The following is a 15,575-nucleotide window of genomic DNA, read 5'->3' as shown; positions in this document are numbered from 1 at the left end:
CAAAATTTGTAATAACATCAAAATCAGTGTTTCCGTAGTCCGTTTTCCCATCGGACGCGACCACAGGTGGCGAATAGGAGAAATAACCGCGGACCAAAATTGGAAAAATTCCTTTTCTTTGAAACGAAAAGAACTGCCTACCAACTTTTTATTAACATATTTACATATTTTAGTATGGGCGGCTATACGTGCTTCCCGGCGCCAATTTTTAATTTATTTTTTAATTATTTATTATTAAGTATTTAACATATAGGCTCATGAAGAAATTAAATTTCCAGACCTAACTTTGATAGTAGCATTCCGTACATGTCTGTGGTACCTAAAAAATTCGATTTTCCGATACTTTTTTAATATTAAAGATGTAGATGAGTACTTACTTAAAATGAAATTTTAATTTTTTATCCACTATACAATGTATAAGTTATTATACAATTTGTTTATAAATATGAAAAAGTTATTATAAATAGGAACAGTATGGCTGATAATTTGATTACAATATTTCAAGTTGGTCTTTTGGTCAGGAAAATTTATCATGAAAAAATAATATGCAACTTACTTTTTTCTAATATGTATATCAAATAGCTCGCTGTATGCACCTCGTTCTGAAATACAACAACAATAATTATTTAAAGCGCCAAAAAACTCACGTCAAGGGTATATAATTAAAAGAACGAGGATACTTAGTAATTAATAATATTTACTGGAACATTTTCTCGCTGCACATATTTCTTTGGCAAGATTAAATGAAGTTTTTAATTTCATTTTCTAATGCCTTTTCATCCATATGAAATATCTTAATTTTTTTAGCTAATGTATTTACAATTAAAACTTTTTTTAAAGGAGAAGGTATACATTCCGTAATTTCTTAAATTTTTTCAAAATCCTGGAATCTGGGCGTATACAGGAATTTATTTAAGGGTGGACTAAATCAAAAGTAATATTGCTTTTAGGCGCTTAATTGCTTTTTATTGCGCTATTTTTAACCAAAAAGCTTAATATTTAACCCAATTTACAAATTTCAGGGGGGCTAGAGCCCCATGGGCTCCCTCTGTATCCGCCGCTGCTTTTGAGATTTTTGCGGCGATCGACCAAAATTGGCTTCGCGATCGACTTGTTGACCACCCCTGCCTCTAGGGAATCTAGGGATGGATATAAAAAATAAATCTTATTTTTATGTAAGGAATCTTACCACGAGAGATGGCATATGTTTTTAGAAACATCCTGTATAATTCGATATGGTTCTACCATTCTAGAGTTTCATAACAGATGTCGCTGTAGAAAATAAATAAATTTTAGGCAACCAATTATACGTCAAATTGAAAATATTTTGCAAAATTGATTTGTATCACTTGTTATCAAAATCCAAATAATCAAACATCAAACAAGAAAAGTGATAATGAAATAATACCATAATACGCAATCAGAGCGAGATTACACAAGAAATACCTGCCCGAATAAGGTCAGAGAAATCTAGATGGATTAAACCGCTTTTTTCCATGACGAATTCAGATCACGATTTAGCTAACCTTAGAAATATCAGCGAGAATATCGATTGAAAGTGTTCCTTTAAATTATTTTTAGATTTTACGAAGAAAAACGATTGTTTCCTGGGTTCGTTAGTTTTTATTATTATGTGCGTCTGCAGTCTTGAGTTATTAATATTCCTCAAGATATAGTTTATATTTTCTCTCTTTAAAAGAGTGACAAATAAACAACGTTTGGATAATAATTTCATAATTCCTAAGTAATAAACGATTTGCGCTCATTTACCTACCGTAGTTTCATTATATCATATTTTAGGATAGCTGAAAAAGAAACTTAACATATGTTCTCCAAAGTACAGTGGCTGTATTCTTCAGTGATGAGATTGTGATTTATATAAAAATGGGTGTTAATAGTAGCAAAAAGTTGGCTGCAAAATGCTCTTTCCTTTCTAAAGATGAACAGCTTATTGTTAGCAATTCTTTTAAGCTGGCAAGTAAAAACTCAGAAAAAATCAAAGAAGATGAAATTACAGTAAGTTTAATTTATACCTCTGCCTTATTCTTTTTTAAACTGTTTTTTTTTCTTAAAAACAGAAACTGTGGGGCTCTCAAATGGATCCCCGTTTACTTCAGTACATCAATAATTATCTATTTGGACGAGGGGAGCAAAAAATTGTTACAGTCGATTTAGAAAGATTTGCTGAATTATTTGTGTTCTGTACTAGAGGTACTGTGGATGAAAAAGTGAAGGTTCTTCTGACTTCTTTAGGAAAAACTGAAGAGGAATGCAACGATATTCCTTACAGCCTTGTAAAGGAGGTAAAGTTAATAACATTTTGTATGTCTTTTTTATTATTAGTGTTATATTGATTTTTTAGTATGTAGAAGCTATTGTAAGTTCTTACATGAAAATACAGAGACTGAGTAACTCAAAACAGTATAAAAGTTGGGCTAATAGAGGATGCAATACTCACACTCAGAATTCTCAGCGTCTGGCAGAAAGTCTAACAAGAGATTTAGCTGGTAAGTACTTAAAAAGTACTAGTAGATATATAATTAAAAATCAATTTTAGTTTTAGGTAATAATGCCATATCAAGAAGGTCTTTAGAAACTTGGTTGCAGGGTAGCACTGTACTTGGACAGCTCTTACTATTTGTCTTTATGCATTTATATAATATTTCTCATAAGGTATTTCTCATAGGATACAACAGCTTTTTGTTTGTTTTATGTAATAAAGTAATTTTAGGACAAATCTGCGATCGTAAATGAAAAACAACCAAGTTCGGTAGAGTCAGAGCAGGCTACAAATGAAAATGAAGGTCCTAGAGAAAGATCTTTGGTACCATATTGTCGAGGTTTAGATTTGATTCCTTCATATCCAAGTATTTTGGATTTGAATCAGATTGTATTTGTCAATGCTCATTTGCCACAGCAGTACCAAGTTGAGTGGAGGTTCTTGTTTAGTTCTGAGATACATGGAGAGTCATTTTCAACCTTGATAGGTTAGATAATATAAGAAATATATAGCGTCGCTGTTATGTATGGAAACGGTCAATTATGGGTGAAATATTAATAGGTGCCGCAAAAAGTTAAATATAAGTTATAGGATTTTTAAATATCTATTAGCGAGTAATAAATTTAAGTATACTGGGTCGGTCTTAAAGTCGTGGCACATAAGTTTCTTTTTTTTTAATAGAACCCCTGGATATTACTGCATATTTCAATTCTTCCTTCAATTCTTAGCAAAAATTTAAATACACAACGTACCTCAAACCAACCGATTCCGAGTTATTGACTTTTGAAAATATTACGTAAACTATTTGATTTAATTAATTTCGATATATTCAGTTTCATTTTAAGATGCCATTCTGCCGAAACTGTGATACTTTAAACTTAAAAAATTTGACATTAGTTCTCAAGTTAGCATTTAGAGATGTATAAAATGAGATTATATCAAGTCTAGAAATTACAAAATTCTTGTTTGACATTTCAATTCTTCAATGTATGTAGATTGTGTATTACGATTATTGCTTAAAACTGAAGGAAGAATTGAAATATGCAATAATATACAGAGGGTTTCATTTAAAACAAAATTTGATGTCCACAACTTTATGATCGACCCTGTATACTGTTAGAGATATATAACAATCGATCTCTATAACAGTAGATTGTTTGTTTACAGGTGAAAATATTATATTGACGTTTTAGTAATAAAGTTGTCAGAAGTTTAAATATTTAAATTGAATTTATTTCCAAAAGAAATTTTGTAAAAGAGATAACAAATTCAGAAGTGGAATAATCGTCCGACGTTCTTTTATGAGAAGTATGAGTGAACAGGATAGTGAAATTAGCCCAAATCCTGTACTGGAGTCAAATTTTGAAAATGTTTACCGAAGTTAAGTAGAGCTGCCTATTAGTATGAATACACAGACACGACAGGGTGAGCCTGTGAATCTAAATACTGTACTGGATACGATGCAGGCTATAATCCAACAAAATGCCATTATACTGCAAATGATGAACGACCGTCAAAATCAACAACGGGATGTTCCAAATTATAATATGCCTGATTTTTCGAAATCCATTCCATTTCTCGACGGTATTGATTTGAAGAAAAGTAAATTTTGGTTAAAAAGTATAGAAAGTGCCGCACAACTCCATAACTAGCCTCCAGCATTTATGTTGGAAACTGCGCGTTTTCATTTAACTGGAGCAGCATACCATTGGTATGATTATAGAAGAGAATACTTAAATTCTTGGAGACAATTCAGATAGTTTATGATTTATTATGTATCATCATTATGGTAATTATGTATCATCATTATGCTAATTATGTATCATTATGCTAATTATGTATCATTGTTATGTTAATTATGTATCATTGTTATGTTAATTATGTATCATCATTATGTTAATTATGTATCATCGTTATGTTAATTATGTATCATCATTATGGTAATTATGCATCATCATTATGATAATTATGTATCATCATTATGTTAATTATGTATCATCATTATGCTCATTATGTATCATAGTTATGTTAATTATGTATCATCATTATGTTAATTATGTATTATGATCCTATTGCTAGCTTATTGTATTATTATGAATTTCTTATGTTCTTTATGTCATTGTTATGTTTCTTATGGCATTATTATGTATATTATGTCATTATTATGTTTCTAATTTTACTATAAATCTATTGTTATTTGTTATCGATCGGGGCGATCGAGTGTCAGGTTGGCCGATCTGTTAGAGATATATAACAATCGATCTCTATAACAGTAGATTGTTTGTTTACAGGTGATAATATATTGACGTTTTAGTAATAAAGTCGTCAGAAGTTTATAGTTATTAACGTAATAAGGCCGATAAACAACAAATAACGGCCGGGCTGAAGTTTGTGATCCGAGGCGATAGCCGAGGATCATAAGCAGCCAAGGCCGTTATTTGTTATCGGCCGTGTTGCGTTCTAGATTTTTCGTCATACTGCAGATTTTTTAGAGCAATAAACACTACTATTTAATAACAAATTTTATTGAACAATAACACAAGTAAGGATAAAAAATACATAATGTCTTATACTAAAATTCATTTTTCATGATAATGAACATGGAAATTAAAAGTGCACTTGTTGTTCTTAGAAATCTGTAATCCTTCCCAGGGATTTACAGATTTTATAGAAGAAGATGATGCTACTGAAGAATGGCAAATATTTGTATCCACTAAAGACACATTATTTTTGGAGCTATCATGAAAAAGTTGATTTGTTATTTTCATTCTTTGGAAACTGATTTTTCTATGTAAGTTTCTGCCACTGTTGAAGACTCCCATCCTCCTAGCTCCTTTAGCGATAGTAAATCACCACCATTTTCGGCGAGCATGGTTGCTGATGATCTACGAAATGAATGCCCTGTATAACGTTCTGGATTCTCCAAGTTCAAAAATTTTGCAATTTTCTGCGGTACGCTCCCGATGGTATGTATACCGACGATTTGCTTAACACACTTGCCTTTCTTGTAACCAATGAAAAATTTTGGATTGTCAAAGTTACGAGGACGCAGGTTGATGTATTTTTGTATAAACCATAGGCATCAAACGGAAGGCCCGTTTTTGGAATAAGAAATTTCCTATCTTTCTTATTTTTAGTATTTCTTAATGAGACAAGAATATTTTTCTCCGAATCTTCGAAATCATCAACTGTGAGTGACCAAAGCTCGCTGCGCCTACAAGCTCCAAGAATACCAAGCACCAATACAATTTTTTCGAGTAACCAGGTGTAATCATCGGCATCCAGTAGAAAATTATTTATGTCATTCTCCGACAGAACTTTGGCTTTTTGGTGAATAACCTTCGTTTTTGCGCCTCAGAAACATGAACAGTTTACCAAATCTATGAACAAATATAATTTAGATGAGTATGATTAAATATCGAAGAATATAATGGCTTTTTACCTTGATATGTCGATGTTTTCATATACTCTCAACGCAAGCTTCAGCATGGATATCTTTGTCCACAGTGATGTAGAAGAATACATTTCAGACATTCTTTTAGCATAAGCCAGCAATACCGCTTCATTTACGCTGTTTATACTTCTATCCTGCCGCCACTTCAAAAAAAATTGTCATATTCCTGCTGATATCTCTCTCTGGTTATAGTCGGAAGTAAATTTTGAGTAGCCGCAGCCGCTTCCTCCTGTATTTCCAACGGAATTTCTCGCGACATCTCGCTATGGTCTATTTTCCCAATTTTTGAAAAGTCCAACTGACAATAAATAGTCATTGTTGCAGGTGACAGACGTTACGATTACCTTAGAAACTTAACGGCCGCCGGCCGTTATGATAACGTCCGGCGGACGTTATATGCATCTTTTCCATTCTGATTTTGCTTATGTTATAATAATATAACAATATAGTATGACGAAAAATATTTAAATTGAATTTATTTCAAAAGGAATTTTGTAAAAGAGATAATACTTAAATTTGCTAGTAGCTAATAGGCATTTAAAAACCCATTACAACAGTATCACAGTTTCGGCACAATGGCATCGTTAAATGAAACTGAACATATCGAAATTAATTAAATCAAATTGTTTAAGTGATATGTTAAAGGTCAGTAATTTGGAAACGGTTGGTTTGAGGTACATTGTGTGTATCTCAATTTTTGCTTAGAATTGAATGAAGAATTGAAATATGCAATAATATACAGGGGGTTCTATTTAAAAAAAATGAAACTTATGTACCACGACTTTATTACCAACCCTGTATACATAAATTTATTACTCGCCAATAGACATTTAACAACCCTATAATTTTTGTATTTAACTTTTTGCGGCACTTTGTTTATTTTACCTAATAATCGACCGTTTTCATACATAACAGCGACCCTGTATATTTTTGTCAAATATTTTCTATATCCAATAACTTGCAACTATAGGTCGCATAGTGAATCAAGGTCCTTCAGTGATGGTGTTGGAAGATCGTAGCGGGTATGTATTTGGTGGCTTCGCTCCTGCGAATTGGGCTTTGGGGCCCAACTTTTTCGGTGACGACAGTTGTTTCTTATTCACTCTATCACCGAGAATGAGAATATTTCCATCGACTGGCTACAACCAGCATTTTCAGTATTTGAATTTACACCAACAGACCATGCCCAATGGATTGGTAAGCTCAAGATTTCTTTAGGGTATTGTAAAAATAATAAAATTTACTTTTACAGGCAATGGGAGGTCAGCATAATTTCTGTGGGCTGTGGCTAGATGGGGAATATGGTAAAGGGCACTCTAGTGAGTCGTGTACTACTTTTGCTGGGTACCAACAGATGTCACATACGAAGGAATTTCAGTTTAGACACTTGGAAGTGTGGGGTTTGGGTCAGCCACCACCCACGCCTCAAGAAAGAGGTGAAAGAGTGACTGGAAAGGTATAATTGCTTTTTGTTAATAAAATACAACTTATAGCCTGTCCAACGAGGGGATACATAGCAGTAACAGTTGGATTTGTCGTCTTAATGCCCACTTAAATTGCATTTTCTGCTATTTTTTGGATGCCATCTGTAGAAATCTTCTTTGACTTGTTGGACAGACTTTACATTATGTTTTAAAGTAAATAAAAGCACTATAGATATACATATACCGGATGCGTCGCAAAAGTGGCTAGGTTAGGTTAGGTTAGGTTGCTGGGGTTTGGGATCATATTTGATCCCTCACTCGGAGCCTTGGGCCCATTGCGATACCCCTGTATTGTTTTACCAAACCTTCTTCCCATTCTTTCTTTGCGTTAAAGCACTTCCAGCTCTTTGCAAAGTTCCCGATGTCGCTGATGTTGGCTTCTGCTGCTTCCTCTAGTCCCTCTAAAAAACCTTGCCCTAAAGTTTTAAATATATATGTTATATGTTTATTAATATATTTCTATTAAAAAATATATTTTCCAGGGTGGAAGCATTCTGGATGGGAATGCTGAAAGCAAAGCCATGCTGAAAATGGCGGGAAAAACAATACACAGCGAGGGATTGCGAGAACCTCCTAATACGTAATCAAAAAGCGTTTTTTTTAATTTGCTTGCTACCTCTTATTTCATTCGAAACATCAAACAACTTCATTCATGTGGTTCTGTATATCTTACAAAAAATAATAACTGGAGAGCACAAAGTAACTTAAAAACGCAACATTTTAAATCAAAATGTATAAAAAATTCTTGGACCAATAAATTCGGATTAAACTTTTATAAAGCACTTCTTCCCATTGTTTAATGTCGTCTCGTGTGTAAGTTTATAAATAACTACATAAAAATGCCGTACTTCTGTGTACATTGTTTGGATTTAATGTTCTAATCACCGGCAACATAATTAATAAAAGTGCCAAAAAATAATTGATCACGCACTTTTTGAGCCCCGTAAAATTATATATAAAATACATTGATTTTTTCAAACTGATCATGGGTCATACTCAATGAGACGCGTGTTAGATTTAAAATTTAAAGAAAACAAGACGGGGTATAGATTACGTTTATTTATTTAATAGATGTTTAAGATATATGTATTTCAGTGTTCTTTACTACAATTGCAAAGCACCTGTGTGATTTTTTATTGTTAGTTGACGAATTTAAATATATATCTGCTATTATATAGCTTGTTTTCTTTCTTTGTCTTTCTTTTACACAATATTTATTGAATTAGCTATGTATTATACGTTTAAAGAGTTAATTCAATGGAAAATCTTTCACATCTAGAATACAATATACCTACAGTCTCAAATATGTTTAAATATATACAGTCGTATTTCTACAACAGATATTTAGTGTGACTATGCAACCAAGATTTCATCCTACCAAAATTCAGAAATTGATTTGGTTTGGTTTGATTTTATATCTAATAATTGTATACTATATGAAATTGTATACCGTATTGTATACTATATAAAACTGTATACTGTATGATCGAAAGAAACCGGCATAAGCGATGGCTATGAAATGACGATCGATATCATTGCCCATATAATTTTACATATAAAATGACAGCAGTCTTCATTTCATAGCCATCGCTGAAGCTTTTTTTTTCGATCATACGGTAGCTCTAATGTGTTCTTAAAAAAATAATTAAGTAATAATAGTTCTTTAATAAAGGTAGAAGGGTTAGATCTACAACTTCATTAACAGTAAATATGCAACTGTAAATATTAAATAAATTAGTCTATAAAAACATATACAAAAATTTATTTGAAAAAAGATAAGAACAAACTTTAAAAATGCTATACAAACTCAACCGTTTTCCGTTAAATTAGAAACATAAACACATCAGTAGAAAAACCTGTATAGTTCTAAAATGCTGTAACTATAGATAAAGGCAAAAATAGAAGTTGTAAAAGGATTATTTAAGTATATTTCATTTTGTAGGCAATAAAACCGGCTAAACCCAGAATTACTGTGGCTCCCAGACTACTCCAAATGCTGAACTAAAATGAATATTCAGTAGTACTCAGTTTTAAGCAATCTGTCTTAATTTTTACTTACCTGACTATTTTTCTTCTTGTCTTCTTTCTTTTCAAATTCCTTCTTTGACGGTGCTGGTAGGGGACCTCCAAACATTCTCCTAGCGTATTCCCTCTCAGAACTTTTTTGCTTTTGTAATCTTGAATTAACATTATTAATTTCTTTCAAAATACTGCAGTCGTTTGGTTCAATGCTTTTTGCCTTTTCCAATAGTTGTAATGCTTGATGCAAATCGTTTTTGCCAATATGAATCTACAGACATATGTAAAAAAAGAAATGGTGTGTAAAAATATGGTATCAAGTTTTTACTGTTATTCTTGTTTATCAGGGATTAAGGTACCGTATGATCGAAAAAAAAACGGTGTCCAGTTGGCTTGGAAATGACGATCGATGACATTCCCCATATAATTTTACATATAAAACGATAGCGATCTTCATTTCATAGCCATCGCTGACGCCGTTTTTTATATATCGATTTTTAAATATTGTATATCGATGTTTTCAAAAGATCGATTAACGTCCCCAATACTAATTTAAGGCAAAACCTTTTTTTTAACCAACGAAAATTAATTTTTGCCTGTTTTTCTTTAGGTCACCTTCTTTCTTTATGCATTGATTTTTATTTTTATAATAATGTCAATGTCAAATCAACAGAATAATAATCCTTTGTAATATTTCTAAAGCCAAAGCTAACCTCAAAAATTTATTTTAACCTGTAATTTTATGTCATCTATGACTTTAGTTTTGCTTTATCATTCAGGCAAAGTATTTAGTTAAATAGCGATTGACCAGAAATAATTAGACACACGATGAAGATTACTCTTAAAAATTTACAACAGCAAAGTTTTGTTGTTGAAATAGATCCGAACCAATCGGTAAAACAACTGAAGCAAAAAATTGAAAGTGAGAAAGGAGGAGATTACCCATTAGAGAATCAAAGACTTATATACGCTGGAAAAATTCTTACAGACGATACCCCGTTATCAGAATATAATATTGATGAGAAAAAGTTCATAGTGGTTATGGTCACCAAACCCAAGCTTCAAGAGAAAGTTGATGTAGGTGATATAGAAACACCTTCAAATGCAAGTAACGCAAAAACCACAACAACAATTCCTAACCCCGCTGTTCCCCCAAATGCTGCACCAGCCATAGTCGTCCCTCCCGCACCTGCCCCTGCAGTAGCACCAGCAGCTTTAACCAACATTAACTTAAGTAGTTCTGCAGAATCTACTTTACTTATGGGAGAAGATTATGAGAATATGGTCAGAAATATCATGGACATGGGATATGCAAGGGATCAGGTTGAGCAAGCACTAAGAGCGAGCTTCAATAATCCAGATCGAGCAGTGGAATATTTAATCACCGGAATACCCCAAATAGATGAATCAGAGGTTAATGAGTCCACCGATATGTCAGGTGTGGACCAAACACAATCAGATGCCGGCGACCCATTAGCATTTCTGAGAACTCAGCCCCAGTTTCAACAAATGAGACATGTTATTCAGCAAAATCCTCAGCTGTTGAATGCAGTGCTTCAGCAGATCGGTCAGACAAATCCAGCTTTATTACAACTGATTTCAGAGAATCAAGAATCATTTGTACGAATGTTAAACGAGCCAGCCCCTGGAACGACGCCTGTGTTAACACCACCAACTAGTTCACCCCTTCCTGTCCCTGGGGCAGTACCTCAAAATGTTCCAGCCACTGGAGGTATACCTGCCGGAGGTATACCTATTCAGGTAACGCCACAAGATAAAGATGCAATTGAAAGATTAAAGGCTTTAGGATTCCCTGAACATTTAGTTGTTCAAGCATATTTTGCGTGTGAAAAAAATGAAAATTTGGCAGCGAATTTTCTTCTGTCACAGACATTCGATGATTAGAATAGGAAGTGTATCTTTAAAAAGTGTTAAACTGTAATTTAGGTTATTTTTTAATTTAATTTTAAAGTTTAATCTTTTAATTTTTCAGTTATGAATGGAATTGTATAGTAAAAAAGTAAAATAACAACTCTGTCAATATTCTCACTCATATTATTCAATAAACCAAATATATAGCCTTTCTGCTACACACTGTTCTTGGTTCTTATTTTTTACCATTAATATGGGTAATTTTAAAATTGCCTAGTTCCTTTATCTATCAAATATAATGCATCACAGAAATCAAAATTGAAAAGAAAGAAATAAGATTCAAACCAATAGTAAATTAATTTTAATTATATGAACAAATAAACAGAACAATGAACAATAGTTCTGTTATTTCTTTAAATGTTGTGCTGTATTTCTTTAAATGTTGTAAGGTGTTTACTTTTTCAAAATTAATTAATATTAATCTTCCTAAATTTTTAATAATTTTGATCTAAATTGAATCTATCTACGGGTCGGTAGAAAAGCCGATGGCGAATCTTCCACGCAGTAGCGGTGTCTTTCTCTATTCGCCGCTGTAAATACCGTATGCTCGAAAAAAAAACGGCATACAGTTGGCTTGGAAATGAACGTCGATGACAATTTCCATATAAAATGACAGCAATCTTCATTTCATAGCCATCGCTGACGCCGTTTTTTTCGATCATACTTCATAAACGCTGTAAGTATAAATATGGTACAAAATGGGAAAAATTGTTGCCACAGTTAGTTTTATGTGCCTATATTCGATACAATGTACAAAGGATGAAAATATCGCAAATGTAAAATAAAAAGTAGAATCATTCATCAGTAAAGAGGGCAAAAGGAGTGTTACTTTATCATTCAATATTTTTTGTATTTAAAGTGTTTCTAAATTTTTAGCGGTTTCGCAGTATTACATATGTTACATATATGTCTCCTCCAACAGTAAATTTTTATCAAAGCCACCTAATGATCTTTGTCTAGTATTTTATCATTAAAAAACCCATGTAATACCGGATGATCGAATAAAAACTGAGTCAGCGATGGCTATGAAATGACAACCGATGACATTTCCCATATGAATTTACATATAAAATGACAGCGATCTTCATTTTATAGCCATCGCTGACGCCGTTTTTATTCATAGACCTATATATACATATTATTTAGATCATACGGTATAAAGGTGTACGCGCACTGAATCGGTACCTGTCCGGCGAAGGCGGTGACTCGACTATCGTAGATAGGTAGAGGTAGGAATCTGGCCTCTACAGGCCGAAATGTTTTAGTGGACGCCGGCGCCGTCTATATGTACGATAGTCGAGTCACCGCCTTCGCCGGACTGGTACCGATTCAGTGCGCGTACACCTTTAAGCGGCCTGTAGAGGCCAGATTCCTACCTCTACCTATCTACGATAGTCGAGTCACCGCCTTCGCCGTTTCTCGCCGGACTGGTACCGATTCAGTGCGCGTACAACTTAATACAGCGAATATCTCCGATACCGCTAAAAATTTAGAATCACTTTAAATTTAGAATCATTTTAAATAAAAAAAAGTTAATTTTTCAATTGTGCATCGAAACGAAAGATAATATACAGGGTGTTGCGTTTAAAAAATAGAGATATAGCATTTTAAATATAGCGATTTTCACGATACTATAAAAATACCCTGTCTTTATAGGATACTATAAATTTTCCTATGAGGATTTATTCTGTTATCCTTGTTGTTTAGGAAAACATAGCGAAGTATTAATATTACAGTTGGGGGTTGGAACCTTTGGTGTTACAACAGCAAAATAAAACACTAAATCACCACAATACACCAAAACACTTTTACATTTGCACTGGACGCGCGTTTGGCGATGATTAAAACTTATTAATTATTTTCCGATGATTAAAACGCGAATTCCGCGTCGCTAATCATGTTAGCATCATCAGCAGATGATGCTAACATGATTAGCGACGTCCAGCGCAAAAGTAAAAGTGTTTTGGTGTATTGTGGTGATTTAGTGTTTTATTTTGCTAAGTATTAATAGTTATATTCACTCCAGTTTTTACGTTTCGGATATAGAGTTTTTTTAGTGAATAGCAACACAGCACAGTGCTTCAATTAAAAATAGTGCACTATAGGCAGAATTTTATGCTGAATCCAATCATGTACAGAAAAATGGGGAGTATAATTTAAAAAACTTAAAACTTTTTTTGGGACACTCTGTATACAAAACATATTTTTAGAATATGTACAATGCCAGCAACGCGATAATAGACTTCCTCGCACTAATGGGACACCATGTATATCATCAGACAAAAAAGTGCTTGCGACGGTGAAAACCGCCGTCGTTTTATTTTAATTTAAACAGGGGAATTGGTCATCGATCGTCATTTCCAAGCCAGCTGGACGCCGTTTTTTTTTCGATCATAGGGTATATAATTTAATTGCATTGTTTATCAATGGGTAAATCTGCCGACTGGTGCAATATGCTGGTGGTCAAGAAGCCTAAGTATATTACCTTGGCTTTCCTATACAAAGCTTTAACATTTTCCGGCTGACACCTTAGAACTGTTTGCAAAGAAACAAGAGCTTGGTCGTAGAGTTCCATTTTTATCTGTGCGGATGCCATATTATTCAAAACTTTAAGACGATCTTCTAGAAGGGCTTGCAACTGTGAATCGGTGGGCTTGTAAGCGTCCCTCTCTGTTTCAACCTAAATAATAATAGATTTTTTTCTATTTAAGCTGAAAAATATTGTGTATATATCTACTTCATCCAAGAAATCTAATGCACGGCGATAACACTGAACAGCCAGTGTGTTTTCTCCTCTCTGGTACCACCAATTACCTCTTTCTCGCTTTTTATTACTAAAAATAAGAGAGTTTGAAGCTAAAACAAGCTTAAAAAATAAAAAGAAATATATATATATATATATATACCCAATTTTTTGTCTGTCCTCAGTGGTAAGGTTATCAAACTCCTCTTCATCTTTTACATCTAGCAGTTCCACATCGTACACTACAGTAGCTTTGGCAGGAATAAGAGGAAGGCTGCCCTTGTCCCCAAAAGCTAAACGAGACTGAATTTTTAGAATACAACATTCGTATTTGTTCATTAGGCCAACAGCAACATCTAGCCCTTGAATGACCTAAAAACATTACTATTATACTAAATGAGTACTAATTTAAATAAATTAACTAACATCTCCTTCACCAAGGCACATTTCAAAATTATCAGACTGCTCTACAAAATTATTTTCATCAGCATCTTCCAGTCGACATGTGTATTTTATAAAACATCTATCAGATCTTTTGGGGCGAGTATCAGGTTCACCCTCTTTCCTTATTTTCTTCAAGATAACTCCGGATCCTTTAAAATATAGATAACAATAATGCCATTATAAACAAATCAACCTAACACTATACCTAACAAATCAGACCATTCCTCTTTAACTGTCTCTATATCTGGGGTGTTTGAAGAATTTTCTGATAAATTGGACGTATTTGTGTTAGGTTTTTCTTCATCAGAACTGCCTTTGGATTCTATTTCTTTTGCATCGATGGTAGACAAATTACTTGATGTCAAGTCTTCAAATCCTTCAATACTATCAGCTTCACTGTTGATGGATTTCAATAGGGAAGAGTCTAGCACACAGTCTAGCATGTTACCATCATAAATTTGGTCTTCACTCTCTTTCAGAATATGTGCAGATTCGATTTTAGAAGACTCAGTTTTTTTATATCCATTGCTTTGATCATTTCTCTCATTTGTCACAGCATTTTCTATAAATTTTTCAGTTGCCAACTTTTCTTGTTCCAGTGAAGTCATTTTCGTAATTCTAGATAAACCGAAACTAAAATAAAACAAATATTGAACTGATAAGAGGTAATGATTTCGTGTTGAATAATAATTAACTACAAACTACAAAAGGCAAAGTCTAACCTTTATAAAATGACGTACCTTTAATATTACAAAAGACGAAAGGGAAATTTCTCGAAAAAAAATATATCTAAAGGCAGTCAGTCCTGTACTATTATAAACCGAAAAGTTTAAACAAGGTTTAAAGTTCTTTTTGTATTTTTTTTAATGACGGGAATTTAGTTTAGACGTTCCATTTAATTTGATTCAGAATTTGATTTGAAATTTGACATAAAAAACGGACAATTGTAGCCTACTTTAAAATCAAGCATATATATTCTAAACTTTAAATACAATAATT

The 15,575-nt window shown here is 33.1% G+C and overlaps 3 protein-coding genes across 7 annotated transcripts; 2 read left to right on the top strand and 1 right to left on the bottom strand.

Moving 5' to 3' along the window:
- The first annotated feature begins 1,310 nt into the window (after positions 1–1,310).
- Positions 1,311–8,613, top strand: LOC115874596 (MTOR-associated protein MEAK7). Of its 3 annotated transcripts, XM_030889809.1 has the most exons (10): positions 1,311–1,459; positions 1,582–1,744; positions 1,801–2,016; positions 2,079–2,303; positions 2,363–2,507; positions 2,558–2,673; positions 2,732–2,987; positions 6,925–7,151; positions 7,207–7,410; positions 7,921–8,613. In XM_030889809.1, exons 3-10 carry the CDS (start codon positions 1,885–1,887, stop codon positions 8,020–8,022), a joined length of 1,407 nt encoding a protein of 468 aa, XP_030745669.1. In that variant the 5' UTR covers positions 1,311–1,459; positions 1,582–1,744; positions 1,801–1,884; the 3' UTR covers positions 8,023–8,613. The 3 variants fall into 3 exon arrangements, with proteins under 3 accessions (XP_030745669.1, XP_030745677.1, XP_030745661.1); XM_030889817.1 differs by having other exon boundaries at positions 1,323–1,611; XM_030889801.1 differs by having other exon boundaries at positions 1,324–1,744.
- A 567-nt stretch (positions 8,614–9,180) lies between these two features.
- Positions 9,181–15,523, bottom strand: LOC115874567 (peptidyl-prolyl cis-trans isomerase FKBP8-like). Of its 3 annotated transcripts, none has more exons than XM_030889762.1 (8): positions 15,317–15,523; positions 14,782–15,209; positions 14,559–14,725; positions 14,296–14,504; positions 14,127–14,223; positions 13,875–14,069; positions 9,498–9,728; positions 9,281–9,439 (listed from the first exon to the last, which is right to left on the bottom strand). In XM_030889762.1, the coding sequence occupies exons 2-8, from the start codon at positions 15,182–15,184 to the stop codon at positions 9,359–9,361; spliced, it is 1,383 nt and encodes a 460-aa protein (XP_030745622.1). In that variant the 5' UTR covers positions 15,185–15,209; positions 15,317–15,523; the 3' UTR covers positions 9,281–9,358. The 3 variants fall into 3 exon arrangements, with proteins under 3 accessions (XP_030745629.1, XP_030745622.1, XP_030745637.1); XM_030889777.1 differs by having other exon boundaries at positions 15,299–15,508; XM_030889769.1 differs by lacking the exon at positions 15,317–15,523 and having other exon boundaries at positions 9,181–9,439; positions 14,782–15,292.
- Positions 9,981–11,549, top strand: LOC115874588 (UV excision repair protein RAD23 homolog B). Its single transcript, XM_030889789.1, has one exon. It carries the CDS (start codon positions 10,286–10,288, stop codon positions 11,360–11,362), a length of 1,077 nt encoding a protein of 358 aa, XP_030745649.1. The 5' UTR covers positions 9,981–10,285; the 3' UTR covers positions 11,363–11,549.
- Positions 15,524–15,575: the final 52 nt, after the last annotated feature.

This window comes from Sitophilus oryzae, unplaced genomic scaffold, assembly GCF_002938485.1.
Source record: "Sitophilus oryzae breed Bouriz unplaced genomic scaffold, Soryzae_2.0 scaffold_1018_pilon_pilon, whole genome shotgun sequence".
Lineage (NCBI taxonomy): Eukaryota > Metazoa > Arthropoda > Insecta > Coleoptera > Curculionidae > Sitophilus > Sitophilus oryzae.
Note: the sequence above shows the minus strand (reverse complement) of the source record. Positions and strands in the feature narration are given on the sequence as shown.